Source organism: Cuculus canorus, chromosome 19 (genome assembly GCF_017976375.1).
Source record: "Cuculus canorus isolate bCucCan1 chromosome 19, bCucCan1.pri, whole genome shotgun sequence".
NCBI classification, from domain to species: domain Eukaryota; kingdom Metazoa; phylum Chordata; class Aves; order Cuculiformes; family Cuculidae; genus Cuculus; species Cuculus canorus.
Genome location: NC_071419.1, coordinates 10,321,754 through 10,341,830, shown reverse-complemented (window position 1 = coordinate 10,341,830; position 20,077 = coordinate 10,321,754). Strand labels below are relative to the sequence as shown.

At 49.0% G+C, this 20,077-nt stretch overlaps 1 protein-coding gene across 17 annotated transcripts in view; it reads left to right on the top strand.

Annotated features, from left to right (window-relative positions):
- The window catches only part of EHMT1 (euchromatic histone lysine methyltransferase 1), a 121,240-nt gene that overhangs the window by 68,926 nt on the left and 32,237 nt on the right, over positions 1–20,077 (top strand). For 14 of the 17 annotated variants that reach the window (XM_054083808.1, XM_054083816.1, XM_054083814.1 and 11 more), the window contains 8 exons: positions 270–311; positions 8,029–8,206; positions 9,822–9,958; positions 10,839–11,027; positions 12,048–12,128; positions 14,241–14,481; positions 16,076–16,207; positions 19,100–19,245. In XM_054083808.1, coding sequence (XP_053939783.1) covers positions 270–311; positions 8,029–8,206; positions 9,822–9,958; positions 10,839–11,027; positions 12,048–12,128; positions 14,241–14,481; positions 16,076–16,207; positions 19,100–19,245 — 1,146 coding nt within the window. The remainder of the gene's footprint in view (positions 1–269; positions 312–8,028; positions 8,207–9,821; positions 9,959–10,838; positions 11,028–12,047; positions 12,129–14,240; positions 14,482–16,075; positions 16,208–19,099; positions 19,246–20,077) is intronic. The other 3 variants (XM_054083818.1, XM_054083819.1, XM_054083806.1) reach the window with 1 other exon arrangement.

Genomic DNA, 20,077 nt, shown 5'->3' with positions numbered 1-20,077 from the left:
CTAATATTTTTCAGAGCATTGTTGTTTTCTTTGTAGACTGTTCCGTGCTGCCTGGACAGGGGAGGGAAGGAAGGGATTTTGTTGCCTGCAAAGTGTAGACATTTGTTCCCCCCACCGGCTCCTGCAGAAATCCACTGGGGCCAAAAAATCATTTGGTGTAATCCAATACTGTCAGGGGAGTTTGATAGCCTTTTACTGCGCGCGTGGATTGGTCTTTGAAAGGAAGAAAAAATTTTCTCACAAATTTAACCTGCTTTTTCTCTGTTTAGGAGTTTCTTCCTGAGTTGGGATCGAAGCTGAATCTGAAACAGGTGACAATTTTAATTGATGTTGGTACATGTGAAGGTGGTTTTCAGAGACCTCAGAAAAGTTATTGACAGCACTGTTTCTGCTCCCCTTTTGAATAGTGCAGTAGCACTACCTTTTGGAAGAATCTTACCTTCCTAATGTATTTACGTGTGTGTGTGTTTGTGTGTGTGTGTCCCCTGTGCTTGGAGAAGGCCCCTCCTGCTAGGAAACTCCAGTTTTGAAGCTGAACATCACTAGTATTTGTCTGGAAGGGCTAAAGATGATAAATGTAGTAAAAGCATCCTGTAGTTCTTTCAAGTTAGGAGGAGCAGATGACTGCATTGGGAATCCCAAGTTATCTTTCTGTTCATTCCTTGGTGGCCCTGAGGCTGCAGTCTGAGGTGTGTGGCTCTGGTGGCATTATTTCACACGGGACAAGGAACTGACCTTTCGGAAGAAGTTGTGCAAAACTACATGGAATGAGTATCTCAGCCTGATTCGCAGTGTGAGCCCAAAACATCAGATACCAATTGAACTGGAGATGGCAAAGCCTGGGCAGGAGGGAGGAGCTTGGAGCAGGAGACGTGTTGCTTATGTTGATGTTTATACCAATATCCATCAAATTATACCTTTAAGCATCACTGCTGCTAAATATCTGATCCAGGACTGCTGCTTTCTTTGTGTGTGCACAGGTGTTGCTGTGAGATGTTCTTTGCTGCGTCAGCTGTGGGTGCTCTGCAGGAGCTCCTGGCCTGACATCGGCTTGTATTCACCTCTCGGGGCCAGGCAGGTTCCTGGTGGTGGTTTGCAAGCGTCTGCAGTGGCTCGGCAGGCTCAGAAAACAGAAAACAGGCAGGTCCTGGTGACGATGGTTAGATAGTTTCCTTGTGGGGGGAGGGAAGGGGGAATAAATAAGAGGAATACAGGGCAGAGTGAAATAGAGCTCTGCGTCTGCTTGCAAGTACTGCTGTCAGTTTGTCCGAATCCAGAAGGTGCACCCATCTGGGACCTTTAACCTGAAAGAGGGGAGATTGAGATGAGATCTTAGGAAAAAATGTTCTCCTGTGAAGGTGGTGGGACATTGGCCCAGGTTGCCCAGAGCAGTGGCAGCTGCCCCATCCCTGGAGGTGTTCAAGGCCAGGTTGAATGGGGCTTTAGGCAGCCTGATCCAGTGGGAGGTGTCCCTGCCCATGACAGGGGGATTGGAACTGGATGGGCTTTAGGGTCCCTTCCAACCCAAATCATTCCATGATTCCCTCCAGAGGGGTACCTGGGTGTGCTGAGGAGAACTGATTATGTGAAGTCCATGTGTGTGAGCTTGGCCACAGCTAAATATCTCCTCTGGGAATGCTCCTTCAGGAGTAATGAGGCTGAGGACTGCCACTGAGCTTCTTACGTAGAGGTTTTACTGCAGAGGGAGGCAGAAGGTGAATGTATCTTGTGCAGCATTTTTAATTTTCTGTTTAACGAGTGGTGTTTGTGCTGCTGACACAGCTGTGCCGACCACAGCCCGCAGAAATAACCCTCCTGCTCTCGGGTACCCAGCAGACCTGTTTCTGTTAGGTTTGCTGTAGAAACTGGTTTGAGCTACCCTGTTTCATTTTGACTGATGTGTGACCCTCTGTTCTGCTGGAGCCGCTCAGTCTGTAAGGGGACAGGGAGTGGGGTCTCTGCCCTTCACCCTGCAGAGTCTACGCTTTTCAATTCAGAACCCTTTAAATACAGTTCACAGTTTGGTTTAGGAACATCTACACTTATGCACGGTCTGCCTGGCAGCCTGAACCACCATGATTTTATGCAGCTACAAACACAAATCAGTGCAGCTGTAATCAAGTCATTCCAGAATCCCTCTTCTCACAAGTACCTCTTACCCGGTAGATAAAAGGGCATTAATAGGTGAATCAGCCTTGCAACCTTGATCTGGATTAAGACCAAAGCCCTGCAGGTTTCTCTTTGTTGCTCCAAGCTAAGGCTGAGGCAGGGGTCAGGATCCCTGCTGGTTCTGCTGGAGTTCAGTAGTGGAGGGTGTAATTCTGCAGAGAAGGAAAGGGAGAGCAGCACCACTGCAGATCCTAGAGGGGCTGTATTCTGCTTATGACCAATGTTTTATAGCTGACTGTTATTTCTTGCTTAGCTGTCGTTCACCAGGCGTTAGAGGCAGATGTTTCTGGGAGCTGCTGCCTGGTGCTTGTCAAAGGTGCTGGTACCAATCTTGTTACTCCTCTGCTTGAGGGATGGAGAGAAGAGAGTTGCTCTGTTACAGCAGCTGTGTTGCCTGCTGGCGGTGGCGGTTAGTTTAGTCCTTCTGACTGGCTGGCTTTTGGTTTCAAGCCAATCATATCCTAGCCTGCGTCAAAAGAACCGTGGCCAGTGGGTTGAGGGAGGTGATTCTTCCCCTCTTCTCTGTTCTCCTGAGACCCCACCTGGAGTCCTGTGTCCACTTCTGGAATCCCCAGCATAAGAAGGATATGGAACCGTTGGAACGGGTCCAGAGGAGGCCACGAAGGTGATCCAAGGGCTGGAGCACCTCCTATACAAGAATAGGTTTAGAGAGCTGGGGTTGTTCATCCCGGAGAAGAGGAGGCTCCAGGGAGACCTTAGAGCAGCTTCCGGTATGGAAAGGGGCTCCAGGAAAGCTGGGGAGGGGTTCTAGATCAGGGAGTGCAGGGAGAGAGCAAGGAGGAATGGCTTTAAATTGGAAGGGAGAAGATCTAGATTAGATGTTAGGAAGAAATTCTTCACGATGAAGGTGGTGAGATACTGGCCCAGGTTGCCCAGAGAGATAGTGGCTGCCTCATCCCGGGAGGTGTTCAAGGCCAGGTTGGATGGGGCTTTGATCTAGTGAGAGGTGTCCCTGCCCATGGCAGGGAGTTGGAACTGCATGGGCTTTGAAGTCCCTTCCAACCCAAACCATTCCATGATTCTGTGATGGTTTCAGGTGTTGAGAGTGCACTGCAGGCCTTCTTCATCCTCTCCAAAGACACCTTGTTCTGAAGCAGGACCTGCAGGACCTTTGCCAGGGTCCTTGCACCAACACATGGATGGAGTTCTGGCCTGGTCTCTCTTCGGTCATTCCTACTGTGCTTTGGTAACGGAAAGGCCTCTTAATTGCAGGGCTGTGGAAGGATGCCACGTGTGGTCTGTTGAACCAGCGCGGGGCTGCATTAGTAAGGTTTATTTGTTCTGTATATTTGGTTTTGGAATTAAAAAAAAAGGAGGATATTCTGTCTTTTGCTGTTTTTAGTAACTCCTTCTTACTATAGGGGACTTCTGTGCCAGTAATAGAAACAAGGTCCATCCCATTGAAATGAAGGAAGCACTTGAGTGTAATTTTTATAAACACATGAAATATCGTGGGTTTGTCCCAGTCCAAACAGTTTTCTTGACTCTTTCTCTCACCATGGTGTTGGACATAGTTCTGGTCCCATTTTTGCTGTTTCCAGGCACAAGCATCTCTGGAAACGTTGGCCTGAGCCTTGGAATAGCTGTCTTCAACTTCCAGACACTCTTGCAGTGCCCAAAATGAAGTAGTGACCTTACATCTTCCGCACAGGATGAGCTGATACCACTTGGGAAGCTGTGAGAGATGAAGACATCAGTGATGCAGTTTGTTTCTCTGTCAGTATTGGTCCTTTCTTGGCCTTTGATGGTCCAGACACATGGTGCTTATGACAACATGGGAGCACAGGTTGCTCACACTGCATCCTGGAGTTGCCTTTGCATGGGATTCTCCTCACTCAGCTTCTCTAAACCTGCAGATGGAAGCAGAGCTGTGCTTGGCTGCTAAAATTCTCGGCATTGTTGGGGAGAAAAGAAAAAGATCCCAGCTGCTTTGGACAGGGATTGCGTTCAGCAGTGGAATTTGTTTAGGGTCTGGAATGGTGCTTCTCGCCTCTAATTTGCCTTTTGCAGTGGAGCCCATGTAGGTGTTAGATAAAATATGTGTTAAGGCTCCAGGGAGACCTTAGAGCAGCTTCCAGTACTGCAAGGGGCTCCAGGAAAGCTGGGGAGGGGCTCCTGATCAGAGGGTGCAGGGAGGGGTTGAGGAGGAATGGCTTTCAGCTGAAAGAGGGGAGACTGAGATGAGATCTTAGGAAAAAATGTTTTGCTGTGAGTGTGGGGAGGTCCTGGCCCAGGTTGCCCAGAGCAGTTGTGGCTGCTCCATCCCTGGAGGTGTTCAAAGCCAGAATGGATGGGGCTTGGAGCAACCTGATCCAGTGGGAGGTGTCCCTGCCCATGGCAGGAGTTGGAACTGGATGGGCTTTGAGTTCTTGTCCAACCCAAATCATTTTATGATTCTATGAAAGCACCTCTGCTCTCCTGAGTGTTGGTTTACGTGCAGGAGGGTGATCTTTGTCCAAACTCGAAGTATTCGTAGCCGCATTGGTGTCTTAGCAGCCCAGTCCATGCCCCACAGATGACCGTAAGCCATGTGTCGCTTTCCTGCCGTGGTTGCTTCTGCTCCAGCTTTGCCAGTCTGGCATTTTCTGCCTTTAGCAGAGAGCTATGGATCTTCAGGAGGTGAAGCAGGAACGCGTCAGGATTTGTCACAGCAAAGTGGATGAGTAGATGTTGACCTGTGATCAGTGCCTTCAGGATGTTTGAGGCCCCCTATGTTTGCAGCCCCTCTGTCTGTGTTGCCAGGGCACGTGTCCTCTGCTGAGGAGAAGTCCGAGAGGCTGTGAGCCCAGGAGCAGGAGTTTGCTAGGCTCCAAGCAGTTTTATGGATACCTGCTTGCCACTGTGCCTTGTGCCAGGAATGGGGAAGGCAGGAGGAACCCATCCATTGTGAAAATGGGAGCATTAATTACAATCAGCAGTGCCAGTGACCATGTAGCCCACAGAGGTGGAGTAGGTGGCTGGGTGTGGGATGTCAGGGCTGGAGGGGCTGTGCTGCCCACCCCCCAGGAGAAACCTGTGGCTGAGCTTCACCTGGGAACAGCCTTTTTTGGAGCTGAACGGCTGCACAGCGTTTTGAGAAGACTTCTGATGGTGCTAGGGGTTCGCAGGTGGGTCTGTGAGGTTCATGTTAGACGGACCACTGCCATTCTTGGTTTCTGCTTTGCTTTGCTAGGACTGTGAGGTGGCCTGGCACCCTCTCCCAAATGCAGGCCATCTTCTGTCTTTGTGTCTTTTATTGGAAGCTCCCTGCTCTCCGCTGCTGAGAGGTGTCGCCGTGACCTGGGCAGCGAAGGACGCAGAAGTATCCTTGTGAAGAAGGGCCCAGGTCTGCCTGAACCACTTCCCAGCCAGCGCAGTGGGGTTTAAGGAAGAAGGCATTTCCCAGCAGACCCTTGTGTGGGATTAGCAAAGCCTCTTTTCTGGTAGCGTTTAAATTTGGAGCAGGTAGAGCGGGACGTGAAAGCTCAGTGTAGGAGACCAGAATGGGCTGCACCTATGGGCTTAGGCTGAGGAACTGCCAGAATCCAGACTTTAGAAGTGAGAAAAATATGAAGTTTCATCGCCCAAACGCTCAGCTGTCTGAAGGGGTAAAAGGTCATAAGAACAGCAAAGATGGAAGTGTTTTATCTAACTGAGTGAAGAGAAGTGGTGAGAAAACTGAGTAAAAGTGCTTTCATGTCTTTGCTGATCCTTTTTATTGTAATAGTTAGGTTTAATATTTATGTAAATAGATTTATACACACACACGCACCTATTTGAGATATGTGTTTTACTGCTGGCCAGCTCAACTCCCCATCCCATTGGGCTTCCTGAGAGATCTGGTTGCCTCTGTGTGGGAATTCTTGTTCTTTAGTGTTGCCGCATGTGCCTCCAAAGAATAATCCAGAAGTTGCAAGGCTTAATTTGATTTAAAAAACTCTTTTGCCAAAATTGCCACGAAAAAGTCACATTTAACAGTTCTCCTGGAGCCGTATTGGAGATGTTGATTTATTACCATACTATAATTACAGGGGGAGAGAAAAACCCCAAGCTAATAACATACTGTTCTTCATTTAAAATTTGATTATGTCTTTCCAGGCAGCCTGGCAGGGTCTGAATGGGAATTCTTGGTGTTTGCAAGTACCAGCACGTTGTATCGGAGACCGGTTGCAAGAACCTGCACTTAAAGGACAGAAAATGCAGCTGTTCCGTACCCTCATTGCAGCAGCTCTGCGTCAGACCTGCCTCTCCCAAGCTCATTTATCCAGTTTTAGGTTAAAAATGGAAAGCAGTGGTTCCAGGGGGCATGGGAATGCTCAGAATAACAGCTGTAGCCAAGAGTTACCGGTAACCTTTCGATCTCTAACCTAGGAACTTTCAGAGGTATAAATAGGATTGTTGAGACTATTCTTGGTACCCTATGCCCAGTGCTCCTGACGTACATTTTATAAGGGCTGGAACAACTGGGAGCAGTCTCGGGAGAGATCCAAGGTCCAGCAGATATCCTCTGGACACTTAATTTGCTCTTTCTATTAAACTCATTGAAGAGAACGTTTAAAAAAAGAAAAGTAATTGATCTTAGCCCATACATATCTGCTTGGAGTGAGAGTTGCTGATGATACAGGGCTTTTTAGTTTAGTTGAAAAAGCATAATGTATCTAATTATGTGAGAAGGAGAGCAATTAAGCATTGGAACAGCGTATCAAAGGATGTGGTAGATTCGTCGTCTTTGAAATCGTTAATCCAGGACTGGATGCCTTTTAAGAAAGGATGTGGCAATTCAGCCATAAGTCACAGGCTTGATGTGGAATCATTGGCAATGCGATGGCCTTTTCCTGTGGGTCAGTTCTGATTATCATTACAGCTTTTCAGTCTGCGATTGAGCCCTTGCTCCCTGCCAGCAGCGTGCATGCGGCCGAGCCGCAGTTGGAAGAATCGGTCGCTTCCTGTTTGTTCACAAGGTCACATTACTTGATAGCAGTGTCTAGGAGTTGAACCGGGACTATAAAGAACGTTTTTATTGCTTGTTGGTTTTTATTCCTTCTTTTTGCCTGGATTTCTCGTTCTGTTTTGGTGTTTTCAGCTGGTGCTTCGGAAGTCCTGTAAGAAGCGTTCTCCTATAGGCAGAGCAGCACTAAACCATGGGCACTGCAGAGCCTGGAATCTGCTCACTCTGCTCCTGGCTTTCTGGAGCATCTCTGCCAAACCTTCCTCCTCTGTGGCAGTTGTGGATGCAGCCAGGTCACCTGCTGACTACAGAGGGCAGATCTAGTGTAAGAGGGCAGATCAGAGCAGCAACATTCACCTCACTCTGCCATTCCGGTGGTTGCTGCAAAAGGCTCAGTGCTCTGGACGTGGGCTGTAGGAACTCTGCTCTCCTGACCGATGGTGCTGGATGAGTACAAGCTGCATTGAGTACAAGCTGGAATTGGAGCTCCTGCAGGCTGCCCTGGAAGGGCAGGAGGAGCTGCAGCTCTGTCTGATCCAATTCTGTAGGACTTTCAGGGAATAGGTACAATTGCTGCATTAGTTTGTCTTCAGAGCCAACCAAAAAAACAGTGTCAGACCCTTTTCATTACTTGCAGTTGCTTTGGATCAGCATCTGTGCCTCGGTGTGGAAGCCTTGTGCCTTCAAAGGCCGCAGCCTTCCACAGGAGAAGGAGCAGCGGGCTGAGAGTGGTTTGCTTTAGGCGAAGTAACACTATGGGCTAGAGGAGGGGCCGTGTGCTTGGGCTTAGAGTTTGTGGCTTCAAGTGAAGGTGACTGTATTCGAGAGAGAGGATTTGAATTTATTTTCTTTGGTTTTTTTTAATTTTCTTTTGAATGCGGAGGCTCAATTTAACTGCATTTTTTTTCCAGCATGCAAGTAAAGACCCCAAAGATGGGAGAGACAGCAGAGATCAAAAAGACTCCAAGGAGGAAGGCAACAAAGGCATCCTGGAGTTTGGGAAGCCGTTGCCGTTGCCCTCTCTCCCGGGCCTTCACCAGTCACTACCTCAGAACCAGAGCTATGTGGCCACCACGAAGTCGCAGACAGGTAAAAAAGCCAAAGTTAAAACTCCAAACAGCACCCGTGTTCCACATGTGTGTATATGTGTGGTTGAGTGGGAAGCGAGGCAGGTTAAACAAGAACTGAAAGCTCTGTTAGTACATTCTATCACTGAAACTCCTTCAGAGTTTCCTTTCCTGCTGGTGGGCTGCTGCTGAAGATGTTATTTAGACAGATGCCATTTAACCAAGCCACTTCTTAAAGCAGAGTGCTTAAAGGAAAGCTGGAGAGGGGCTCTTGATCAGGGAGTGCAGGGATAGGATGAGAGAGAATGATTTTCAGCTGAAAGTGGAGAAATTGGGATGAGATCTTAGGAAGAAATGTTATGCTGTGAGGGTGAGGAGGCTCTCGCCCAGGTTGCCTAGAGAGGGGTCTGCCCCATCCCTGGAGGTGTTCGAGGTCATGCTGGATGGGCAACTGGATCCAGTGGGAGGTGTCCCTGCCCGTGGCAGGTGGTTAGAACTGGATGGGCTTTAAGGTCCCTTCCAACCCAAACCATTCCATGATCTTCTGCAAGTGGCCGTTGCCCTGCAAGCATGATGCTTGTGTCCTCTGGACTCCCTTCTGCTCACTAGTGGATGTTGTACAGGGTGGATTCTCACAGTCTTGTGTAGCCTCCCACGGGAGGCCCACCAGATTTTCTGCTCCACAGGGAGCACCTGTGATGCAACCCTTCCTGCACCGCCCTGTCTCGCGGGGTGCAGATCTCTCCAGGCAGCGTGGGCAGGAGGGTGTGCTCAGCCACACCGAGGATCGCTCTCCTGCTAGAACTTGTTATTAGAGGAGATGCTTTCATCCCAGCTTCCTACGTGATATTGTGAAGATGTTTCTATGAAATCTGAGGGACTTTGTATATCACCGCAACAACTGGTTACCATAAATTACATCCTTGTTAAATGCATTTAATTGGCTTAATGGATTTTTGCTGAACCTTCAGCATAGTGGGAGATGAAGAAATGCTTTCAAGGACCAGGCTGTATAGCTGCAAACGATGATCCTGGTGCTGCAGCTGCCTGTTCCCCGCTGTACTCTGTTCTGGAAAGAGCCTGTGCTCAGCATCCTTCTGATGTCTATTCACCAAAGACAACATCAGGCAGCGAGGCATGAGGACTGATTTGATTAGAAGGCCAGGAGGGAGACTTAACAAATTAAGACCCAATCAAAGTAGTGAAAGGAATCAAACAAAGTTCCATAGTAGGTGTGAAATGAGGTTAAATGGTAAATGGCTCTTTATTTAAGGTAACTTTTCCCTGTGTGTTCTTCAGTTATTGTCTGATTGCTTTCATTGTAATCGGTATTGTTAGCCTTGCAGTATCTATTTGAGCAAGGTGGGTTCTATTCAGCATTCTATGCATCAAGGAGTCGATGTTGTTTATGGTGATACAGAGGCCAGAAGGGCTGTAGAGAGGGTGCTCAGAATTTGGGTGGGTTTGCAGTGCTGGCAGAAAACTCCTTGTGTGTTTGTGTGTGTGTGTAAATAAATCACTTGGAGAGGGGAGCCTGTTTCTCTGATTTTACTTTCCCCAGTACAGCCTCTGCTCTCCATCCCTTCTCCTTTTCATTCCCAAGGCAACTTTGGGTTTCTCTTCCTTCTCTTTTCTAGCTGCTGCCGTATCTCGGAAGAAAAAACGGAGAATGGGAACCTATAGCCTGGTTCCCAAGAAAAAGGCCAAAGTGTTAAAACAGAGAACAATGATGGAGATGTTTAAGAGCATAACTCATTCCTCTGCGGGTGCCAAGGTGAGAGGAGCCCTGAGCCCACTCGACATGTTTGCTGTCACCATACAGGTCCCTTGTCCTGGCACACCAATCCCATGTAGAGGCGCAGGAACGTGATAGCTTATTACCGTTAGAATCTTCCATTCTGAGTCTACGTTTTCTCCCTGGTGACAGCACCATGCCTGGAGCAGCTGCGCTGCTTTGAAAATGGCTCTTTGAGGGTGGCTGTTCAGATACCAACTCTGAAACAAACATTTTCCAGTGAATGTTCCCCTTCTGTCCCATGATTTCTGTGGAACTGGAGAGGTTTCAAGCATACCCCATGTGGTAACCATTTTGTCTTGGAGTCCTCAGGTACCTGTCTGGTGTTGCTGCTTGAGGCTGTACGGGAAGACAAGCGGTTACTTGAAAGAGCTCAGAAAGGGACTCTGTCCTCATCAAATTCTGCTTTTGCTGCACTCCATGCCCTGGAGTTTTGGTCTTTGAATTCAAGGAAAACACTGCTAGGCTTTTGTGGAATGGGGTGAAAATCCCTTTCTCTGATTTAAATTCCATAGAAATCTTTTTGCACCCTTGTATGCTGCGGTAGAGCTGCCCTTCCATCTTTGCATTAGACTGCAGGGTCTGTCTGAAGGCTCCTGCCCACCAGCCCTTCCTCCCCTTAATGCCTTGTCCAACCACGTGAGTCTGGAATGACTCCTCATGGCTCCTTGGTCCCCACATCGACGCAGTAAGGTGACACAATGCAGGCTTAGGCTGGCTTTGCTGGCATTGAAGAGCTCTGGTGGGATATGTGATAACTTTAAGGCTTCTAGCACAGAAGTGGTCTGGGATGGATTCAGCTGCGCTGTCCCATGAATTGATGTTGTCTTTGTCGCTCGTGTGCTTGGACAACTTCCAGAGTGAAAAGGACCTGGGCGATGCCAGCCCTCACGTGAACGGGGAAAGCATTGATATAGACTCTGAAGAGGAAGACTCTGATGACCTTGAAGAGGAAGATGATCATGGAGCAGAGCAGGTGGCTATGTTTCCTGCAGATGATAACAGAACCTCTAAAGACAGTGCATCCGATGCAGACAACACCAGAAAGGTATTCACATGCCTTGGGCAGGACGTGGAGTGGGATGGGACACTGCTGGTACCCATGGCTTAGGAGTGGCATGAGTTGAGGCCTTGTCTAGGTTTTCTTAGCCTGCAAGATGGCAGGAAGCACAGCAGTGGAAGGGAGGTTTTTTGATGGCCATTTCCTGCTCCCTATTGCACCCGTGAGAGTTCCCCCACCCACCCCCAGCTGCAGCCTTGCTACACAAGTCTGTAGTCCAGCATAAATGCAAAACCCCCCTCTGCATTTGCTTACGGGATTGACTGAACCAGTAAAAGACGTCTGCCTGATCCTGCTTATGACAGGCTGGTAAAGCACCAAAACTGGTTTAGTTAATTGTTTCCCAAATCCTGATGAATGGTGTAGACACAAGGTTGTTTCTGGATGATCACAGAAGTTAAGATTTAGTTGGAAAACTTCCTTCTGGGGTTGAATTCTTTTTCTGAGCCATCGCTGTGGATGGTACATCCAAATATACAACCATCCATACAACAATGGCTGAACTGTATGGTCTTAAAGGTCTTTTCCAAACGAAACCATTCCATGATTCTATGATTCTATGTGCAATGATGTGCATCAACAGCCTCGGAGTGCTTGTGCTGGAGAGGAAATGGTTTTAGCACACACACACAGGCTGCAGCTGGGTGCTGGGCGCAACAGGATGATGGGGATGATCTGCTGGTTGCGGGGCAGAGCAGGATAATGGGAGGACACTGCTGGTTGAGGGGCAGAGCAGGATAATGGGAGGACACTGCTGGTTGGGGGGCAGCATGAAATGATGGGGGATGCTCTGCTGGTTGAGGGACAGAGCGGGATGATGGGGGATGCTCTGCTGGTTGAGGGGCAGAGCAGGATGATGGGGGGACACTGCTGGTTGGGGAGCAGAGAAGGATGATGGGGGGATGCTCTGCTGGTTGAGAGGCAGAGCGGGATGATGGGGGGATGCTCTGCTTTAAGAGACGTGACCTGACTGACTCTTTTCTGTTCTTGGGCAAATGGTGGCTGCAGATTGATGATGGTGAGTCTGAGGAGGAACAAGAGTCTGGAGAGTCTGGGGAGGAGGAGGAAGATGGAGATGAGTCTGACTTGGTAAGCCTGGCTGCTAAGCATATCCTTCAGCCTTTGTCCTGTTGATAATAATTTCCTCTTTGCACTGCTGCCAGGAGAGCCAGTGAAGCAGTGGAGTTTCATCTCTGACAAAACTCACTCTCTGAAACCACCCACACACAGAGTATTATTTTCCACGAGGTGTTTAACCTGATCTATGATACAATTAATTGCTTTCCGATGCTAATTAATGGGCTTACGTTTGTTGTTTTCGACAAGGTGTTGACTGCTCTTAATTATCTGAACGTTAGCAGAAATATTTGAGGGTACTTAAGTTCTTCAGATGTGGACTTGGCAAGGGCCAGGAGCCAGTAAGGTTTTGCTAATAACCTAGAGCTCAGCATGGCTTTCGGAGCTCGGGTGCAGTTCGTGAATCCTTCTGCCCAGCTCACAGCCTCAATTCACTTTGTTATGACAGCCGCCTCAGGTAGCAGAGGAGCAGCTCTCCTCAGGGAGACACGCAAACCGCACACGGACAGACAGACAGATGCTCCCCAGGGAGGTTATATAGTGCTAGGACAAGACTTTCGGCAGCTGCTGGGGAGTTTTACTCTATATTTTTAGATGGCTGGTGAACAGAACTTGATTTTTTACTAATTTATGTGATTGTTCATTGTTTGTCTCTGTCCCCACCCCCTCTTTATATTCATGGAATGGTTTGGGTTGGAAGGACCTTAAAGCCCAGCTGGTTCTAATCCCCTGCCATGGGCAGAGACACCTCCCACTGGATCAGGGGGCTCAGAGCTCCACCCAACCTGCCTAGAACACCTCCAGGGTTGGAGCAGCCACCACTTCTCCAGGCAGCCTGGGCCCCAGGACCTCCCCACCTGCATCGTGAAGAATTTTGCTCCCTTTCTGTAGCATCTCAAGCTGAGGAGCCAGCATTTAAGGCACCCCAACTCTTTAGTCACCTTGGGAAAATTCTTGGCTTCACATTCTTCATACTTTGAGCTAAATGTAGATGTGACTGTACTGAGTGAATCTTTGATGCTCTGTAGAGTCATTCCTTGTGCTCTGGTGCTACAGGAGCGAGAGAGGAGCAAGCAGGAGGGGCTGTGGAGGCTGCCCCATTGTTTGGGTGGCTGAGGCTAGTTTGTAGAGTTAGTTTAAACCAAGGATTGAACTTGCAATCAGATGCCATGTCCCAAGTCATATCTGCACATTCTAGACAATGGGTTTTGCTCTGCTCATATGTGGTGAGTCAGTCAGTTCCCCAGACAGGGACTGGCTCAAATGTAAGCCTCTCCCCCACAAGCAGTGTGATGCAATTAGTGTAAGCCACGTGGCAGGGCACAACCGAGCCCATGCTTGGGACGGCTCTCAGGGGCACTGTAGACACACCGGAGAGCTGCCAGAGCTCAGCATCACCTTTGCCCGGCTTTGCTCACTGTGATAACAGGGCATGGTGCAGCATCAGCTTCCTCTCAAGGTAGGCCATGAAGTTAGGGCCTGATGCAGTCACAGTTAATGGGAGCAGGAGGTTTTTCATGGGCTTCAGTGGGAGATGGATAATCATCAGAAGCTGGCAGCTTCAGTTTGAACATGAATTTTACGATCAACACGTTGAAGACTGCCTCGTGGGGTTGGGGCATCTGATTCCCCGCTACGATGTTGACTTTGAAAACCCACCCCAGACACCTGTATTCTTTTAAACCAAACCCCAGACCCTCTTTAGTCTCGTACATGTGTGACTGTGCTGCACAGTTAGTCTGTGCTACCCTGTACCTATCTCAGGGAGGGGACCGGTCTGCTGCTGTAGAGTTCAGTTCCCCTGGGTCCATCCTGGCTGGCTCTTTAGGTGCAGGTCAGGTTTTGTTGGCATTTTCTAGCATGGCTGTGGAATGATGTGAATATTTCAGTTTGAAAAAATCCCAACTTCTCTGAGAAGCTCAGAATGTGCGTGTGCCTGCGTACTTGTGTTGCTGTGTGGAGGTGCTCGGCTGCTCCTGCAATGAGTGTGGCGTGAGAGCCGAGATGGAAGAGAAAGTGAAGCATGCACTATTGAAATGACAGGAAATACACCCACACGTGGGCTTGTGTTTCCTTTTTGGCGCTATAAAGACGTCTTAGCACCACTTGATTTCAAACCCCCAGTCCTTAAGGCCTTTTCACATAACTCAAGCTGCAAGAAAGCTCTTTCGCATGGGCGCAAAAGACTGCTGTGACGCTGATGCCAACATGCCTTATATGCCTGTGGCCTCTCTGGTTATTCAGAGTTCGGAGTCCAGCATCAAGAAGAAGCTGCTGAAGAGGAAAGGAAAGACGGACAGTCCATGGCTGAAACCCACCCGCAAGAGGAGACGGAGGAACAGAAAGAAACAAGCCAGTATGCTAGGTAACTAATTGTATTTTGTTCCTTAACTAGACAGAAGTTGGCTTTTGAGGTGGAGGGGTGAGGAGCCAAGGCCTGTAAGGCAGTGGCTAGCTGCAGAGCTTCCTCTTCTTCCCCAGGGTTGGACTGTCTGATAACCCAGGGTGTGAACTTGCATCTCACTGATGGTAGCTGCTGGTGTGCACGCTTTAACAGCAGAATACATAGAAGGTGCCTTTATCCTTGGAATATTGCTTTGTTCATCAACTCTTTTTGTTTTAGAGTATCCAAAAAAGGCCTCTTGCACTCATGTCTGTGTGGACTCTTGTCCCATGAGTTCCAGGAGTGCGGTTAGTTGCAGAAGGGAAAGAAAGAACCACCCCAGAGTGGTGCTGAGTTGCTTTTGTTTGAATGTTTGTCCAGGTGAATGGAATGTGCAGGTTGTCTTTGCCTATTCTCAAAGAACCACGATGTTTGTAATTAGCTAACTCTGGCCGTCTTAAGGTGTGCATGTGGTTTTGGGTGGTCATTCTTGTTTGACCCAAGTTACCCAGCACTCAAAAGAAGGTTTAAATGCTCTCTGTCCTCCGAAAGCTGTGAGGTGGGGAGAGCCGGGAGCGTAGGCTAGATCTGATTCTTCTTCAGGAAAGGTAAAAAATCATGGACAGTCTCTGAAGTGAAGCTGTGCCTTCAGCTTCCGTATTAAGGTTTCACACGTCCATTGCCATCAGAGATTTTATTATTCTGTGCTTGCTAATTCTTTGCAAACAGGTTGGTTTTCATCAGCAGATTTTGCAGCTATTTCAGAGCAAATGACTGCGTTTCAGCCCCTGGGCTGTGCCTGGGGTTTGTCAGTCATCCCGCTTGCTCCTCTTTCTCCTAAGGCCGCCCCTTTCTCAAGAAATGGGACCGACTGATCCCTTTCAGAGCGAAGAGCTAACTCCTAATTTCCGATGCTGACTGGTTTTCCATTGCTTCACTAAAGGTGGCAGCCAGTCCTTCTGGCTAACACAAGTCTCTTGGCCAAGCCTGGCTGGGAGAAGCAAACCAGGAGGGAAAGCAAAGCCAAGGGAGTGCAAGGAGACTGAGAATCTCCACAGAGGCTCTGAGGGGTTCCCACGCAAGAGATCCCCATGTGAGCTCTTCCCGACAGCAGCTTTGTTCTCTCAGAGCCAGAACTTGGCTTTTATGTCTCTCCCCTCCCGTCCAGGTGGATGTCACCTGTGTCATCCTCTCGTCCACATGCACGATTGGGTGGATTGCGCTGCTGGTTGGAACGTACCTGAAGCCCTTTGTAGCAAGTCAGGGACCCAAGGATGCACTGTGCCCTGCTTCCATCCCTTCCTTGTGCATATTCCACACCAGTGTGGTGCAGCAGGAGGTGGATGAGCCTTTCAGAGGCAGAACCTATCTGTTCTTTTTTTGTGTGTTACCTAAGTGGAAAATCTCTAATCAGGGAAGGAAATAAGGGATCAATTGTGCAGTGTGTGCCCAGATGTTGCACTTCCATCACTGTGGAGCCCGCATTCAGCCTGCTCAGCGAGCTGCGGTCCTTGCACCCCTTGGGTTGCTCCATCACGGTGGGTTTAGTTGTGTGAACACATGTGTTCCCATCCAGGTGCCGAAGCCTACAAACCCCCTTTGGGAGGCAGAGAGGGCCCGGGCCAGGAGAACAGCATGGAGTATATGGAGGTGTCATTGGATTCCCTGGATCTGCGGGTGAAGGGGATTCTCTCCTCGCCGGCAGGAGGTGAGTGGGGAGGAAGGGAGCCGAGTGGAGCCGGGCTGCTCTTTGTTGGTCTGGGCGTGGCCGGAGCCCCACTTGCCCCCTGGCGGCCGTAGGTGGCGGTCTCTGCCTGGAGATGGAGTGGGGTGGAATGGGGATGGATTGGGATGGGGTTGGGATGGGGATAGGGAGAGGTGCACCCCAGGAAGATGCAGAGGAAAGGGTCCAAGGTGCTGTCCTGCTCGGCAGCTCCTCTCCATTCCCTGTAGGATACTGGTTTAGCATCGCCCCAGTGCCCCCCAGGGCTGTCTTCATAGAATGCTGAGTTGGAAGGGACCTCAGGAATCATCTAGTCCAACCTTATTAGGTGATAGATAGTTTAAATGATGTGGCCCAGCACCCTGTTGAGCTGAGCCTTAAAAGTGTCCAGAGTAGAGGAATCCACTACTCTCTGGGGCAAATTATTCCAATATTTAACTGTTCTCATGTTGAAAAACATTCTTCTGGAATCCAATCAGAAACTCCCCAGGTACAGCTTACACTCGTTCCCCCTTGTCTTTTAACGTGTCTCCTCGTAGAAAGGGAGTCTCCATCCTCTTGGATGTACTGGTACATGCTAATGAGGTCTTCCCTAAGCCTTCTCCTCTCAAGGCTGAACAAACCCAGCTCTCTTAGCCTTACTTCGTCTGGTAGGTGTACTTTTTGTTCAGCCTTGACTAGCGCTGGTCCCTGGGTGCTCACTCCGTCCACTGTACCCAATGCTGAACTTGCCTTGGATCCAGCGCCTCTGCGCTGACCTGGATCTGTCCGTCGCCCTTGCTCCTTCAAAGGTTGTCTGGCTCCTTTGATAGAGGCACATCAAAGAGCAGGTGGGAGTGTTTCCCACCAAAGGAGGGTCAGGATGAACGAGGGATGCTTTCACCAGAACCTATGGATGTCAAAAGATTATGAAAGTGACACCTTGGAAGGCAAGGAATGAGCTTTGTGATTTAAGGTCCTAGGAAAAGCTCTTAAACTTTTAAGATTGTGACATGATTTTGCATGAAAACTGCAAGGCCTTTCTCTCTGTTTGTATGTCTTGAAGTATCCCATCTGTTCTCCAGGCTTGGATTTGCATCTTGTTGGCTAGAAGAAACTCCTTACAAACTTCTTTCATGAAAGGGGTCTGTATTCAGCTGACAGGGACGTAACCGTGGGTGGGATGCTGCAGGGAGAGCACTCCCACTGCCAGCGCAGCTAAAGCAGAATCTCGGAATTGCAGAGTGGTTTCAGTTGGAAAAAGACCTTTAAGATCATTGGGTCCAACCATTGATCCAGCCCTCCTAAGTCTAGCACAAGACCGTGTTCCCAAGTACGACATCTACTCGTCTTTTAAACCTCTCCAGGGATGGTGACTCAACCACCTCCCTGGGCAGCCTCTGTCAATGCTTGACAACCCTTTCAGTAAAGAAATTCTTCCTAATATCTAAACTAAATTTTCTCTGGAGCATCTTGAGGCCATTTCCCCTTGTCCTGTCACTGGCTACCAGGGAGAAGAGACCAACCCCCACCTTGCTATCACTCTCTACAACTACTTAAAGGAGGTTATAAGATCTCCCCTCAGTCTTCTTTTCTCTAGACTAAACAAACCCAGCTCCCTCAGCCATGTCTCATAAGTCTTGTGCTCTAAACCCTTCACCAGCTCTGTTCCACTTCTCTGGAGATGCTCCAACATCTTGATATTCTTCTTGTAGTGAGGGGACCCAAACTGAACCCAAAGGATTTGAGGTACAGCCTCACCAGTGCTGAGTACAGAGGCAGGATCACATCCTGAGTCCTGCTGGCACACTGCTGCTCATGCAGGCCAGGATGCTGTTGCCCTTCTTGCCCACCTGGGCCACTGTTGGCTCATACTCAGCCAACTATCAATCCACCTCCAGATTCTTATCCCTCAGGAATGAAGTGAATCTTTGAAACTTTGCAGCAAAACAACTCTCATCTCAAAAGCTTAAAACATAGCAGCATACTTCCCTCTTTGCTGAGACTCGATTCCGTAGCAGGCTTGGGTAGGGATAGCTTGGGACACTCCAAAGGTAAGTGTTTAAGAGTTTGCTTCTGTGATGAGAACGCTACAAAGAGATGTTAGAGCTGAGTAGGGTTAGAATAGGAGCATGGGACTAAAAGCAAGCCCTTTGTCATTAGGCCAGTGTTTTGCAATCACGGGTAACCTAGTGACTGAGTTGAATCCAGAGGAGCCACAAGAACGTTCATGCTGTGCCCCTATGCCTGGCAGTGAGCCCTCTCAGAAGCTATTCTCCATCTTTAAATGGGTTTGAAAATGCTCAAAACCTGAGAGAAAGAGATGAGGAGAAGACAAGAACGTCTAAGCAGCTCACTGCTTTCTTTTCCCTAGTTTGGTCTCTTTACAAAATAAGTATTGGTTGGCTGAGACCAAATAGTCCTAGGAATTTTGGTTTCCCATCTGTATAGTAAGTCTCTGCAAATAGAAATTGGTGTTTTCTTGATCTTCTTCATTTATCGCTCCACTAACTGTTCAACTTTCCAACTCCAGGAGGTTTCCTATAGATTTTCCAGTGCCAGAATGCAGCATTTTGGGGCAGGTGGGAGTAGACAGGCTGATAAAAATCTGTACCTGCTCGCTGATTTTTCTGGTTGATAATTTCTCAGAGTAAATTCCTATTAACTGGCTCTTCCTGATTTCAGCGTGGTCACCTGTAGCATGGCTGGACTTGGAATGTAAGCGCAGGATGCTTTTGCCAACTCCAGCTGATGTAGGAAAGGGGTCTTTTTTACAGGGTTTAGATAATGCTTTGAAAGCATTTCAGAACGTGGCATGGGCAGATGCCACAGGACATGTCTGATCCTTTCTCCTGGAAGAGAATTTCAGAGCTGATTTACTGGTCTTCTTTACCCTAGGTCTTTCCAACGGTCCTGAAGCAATGGAAGTGGATGGTCTCCAGGAGGTCCCTCTCTGTAGCTGTCGAATGGAAACCCCCAAAAGCAGAGAGATCACCACGCTAGCCAACAACCAGTGCATGGCCACGGAGAGCGTGGATAACGAGGTAGGAGAGGCTTTCAGCTTCTTGTGGACTTTTTTGTTGAGGACAAAGACAAAGAATAAAAAGCTGTGTCAGGTACACATCGGGTCACACGGGGACTCTGCGTCCTGCTAGACTGGGGATGGCAAGGCAAACACCTTGCTCGCTAAGCTGAGAGCTCCAGCACTCTGCGCGTCTCGCACAGTCGGGTTGAAGCCACTTGAAGGGAGGAGGTGGTGCAGTCTGCAATTGGAGAGGCCCTGGGTGGATCTCTCCTGCTCGTCCTGGCTTGTGCGGCTGCATCAAGTTGATGTAACAGACACATTTCAGGCCAAGTAGGCTAAAATACCTTAGCCTGCATCTCATTGAGAAAATCCAATCAGAGGAAGCTTGGAGCTGATTTCCCTTGACTACGAAAGAGCTGATGCAAACCTTTCCATCGCCAGCTCTTGAGTTCTGAGAACTTGGAATGCCCTCCGCTGGCTCAGTCTGTCCCAGTCTTCCTCTTTCCTCCTCCCTGGGAGGTTTCTGTTACAAACCTTCCCATGTCCTGGCAACCCCGTGCAGCCTCCAGGCCTGGCTGACTGAAAACGATCACACTCAATGCCTTCCAGTCGATCGCAGCTGGGCTGATTGGGCTCTGCTCGTTCCACAAGTGTGGAAATAAGTGGCAGAAGTGACTCCCTCACAGAGCCTGGGACGTGAGACTGCAGGACAGGAACACACTGTGTAGATCCTGCTTTTACTGGGAGGCACTTGGGTTTCTTCTGAGCTTCGGCTGAGCTGCAGTCACGCTGCAGCGCTTTCATACTTGTTGGTAGTAGGACGTGGAGTGAGAATATCCCTAGTCCTCCTA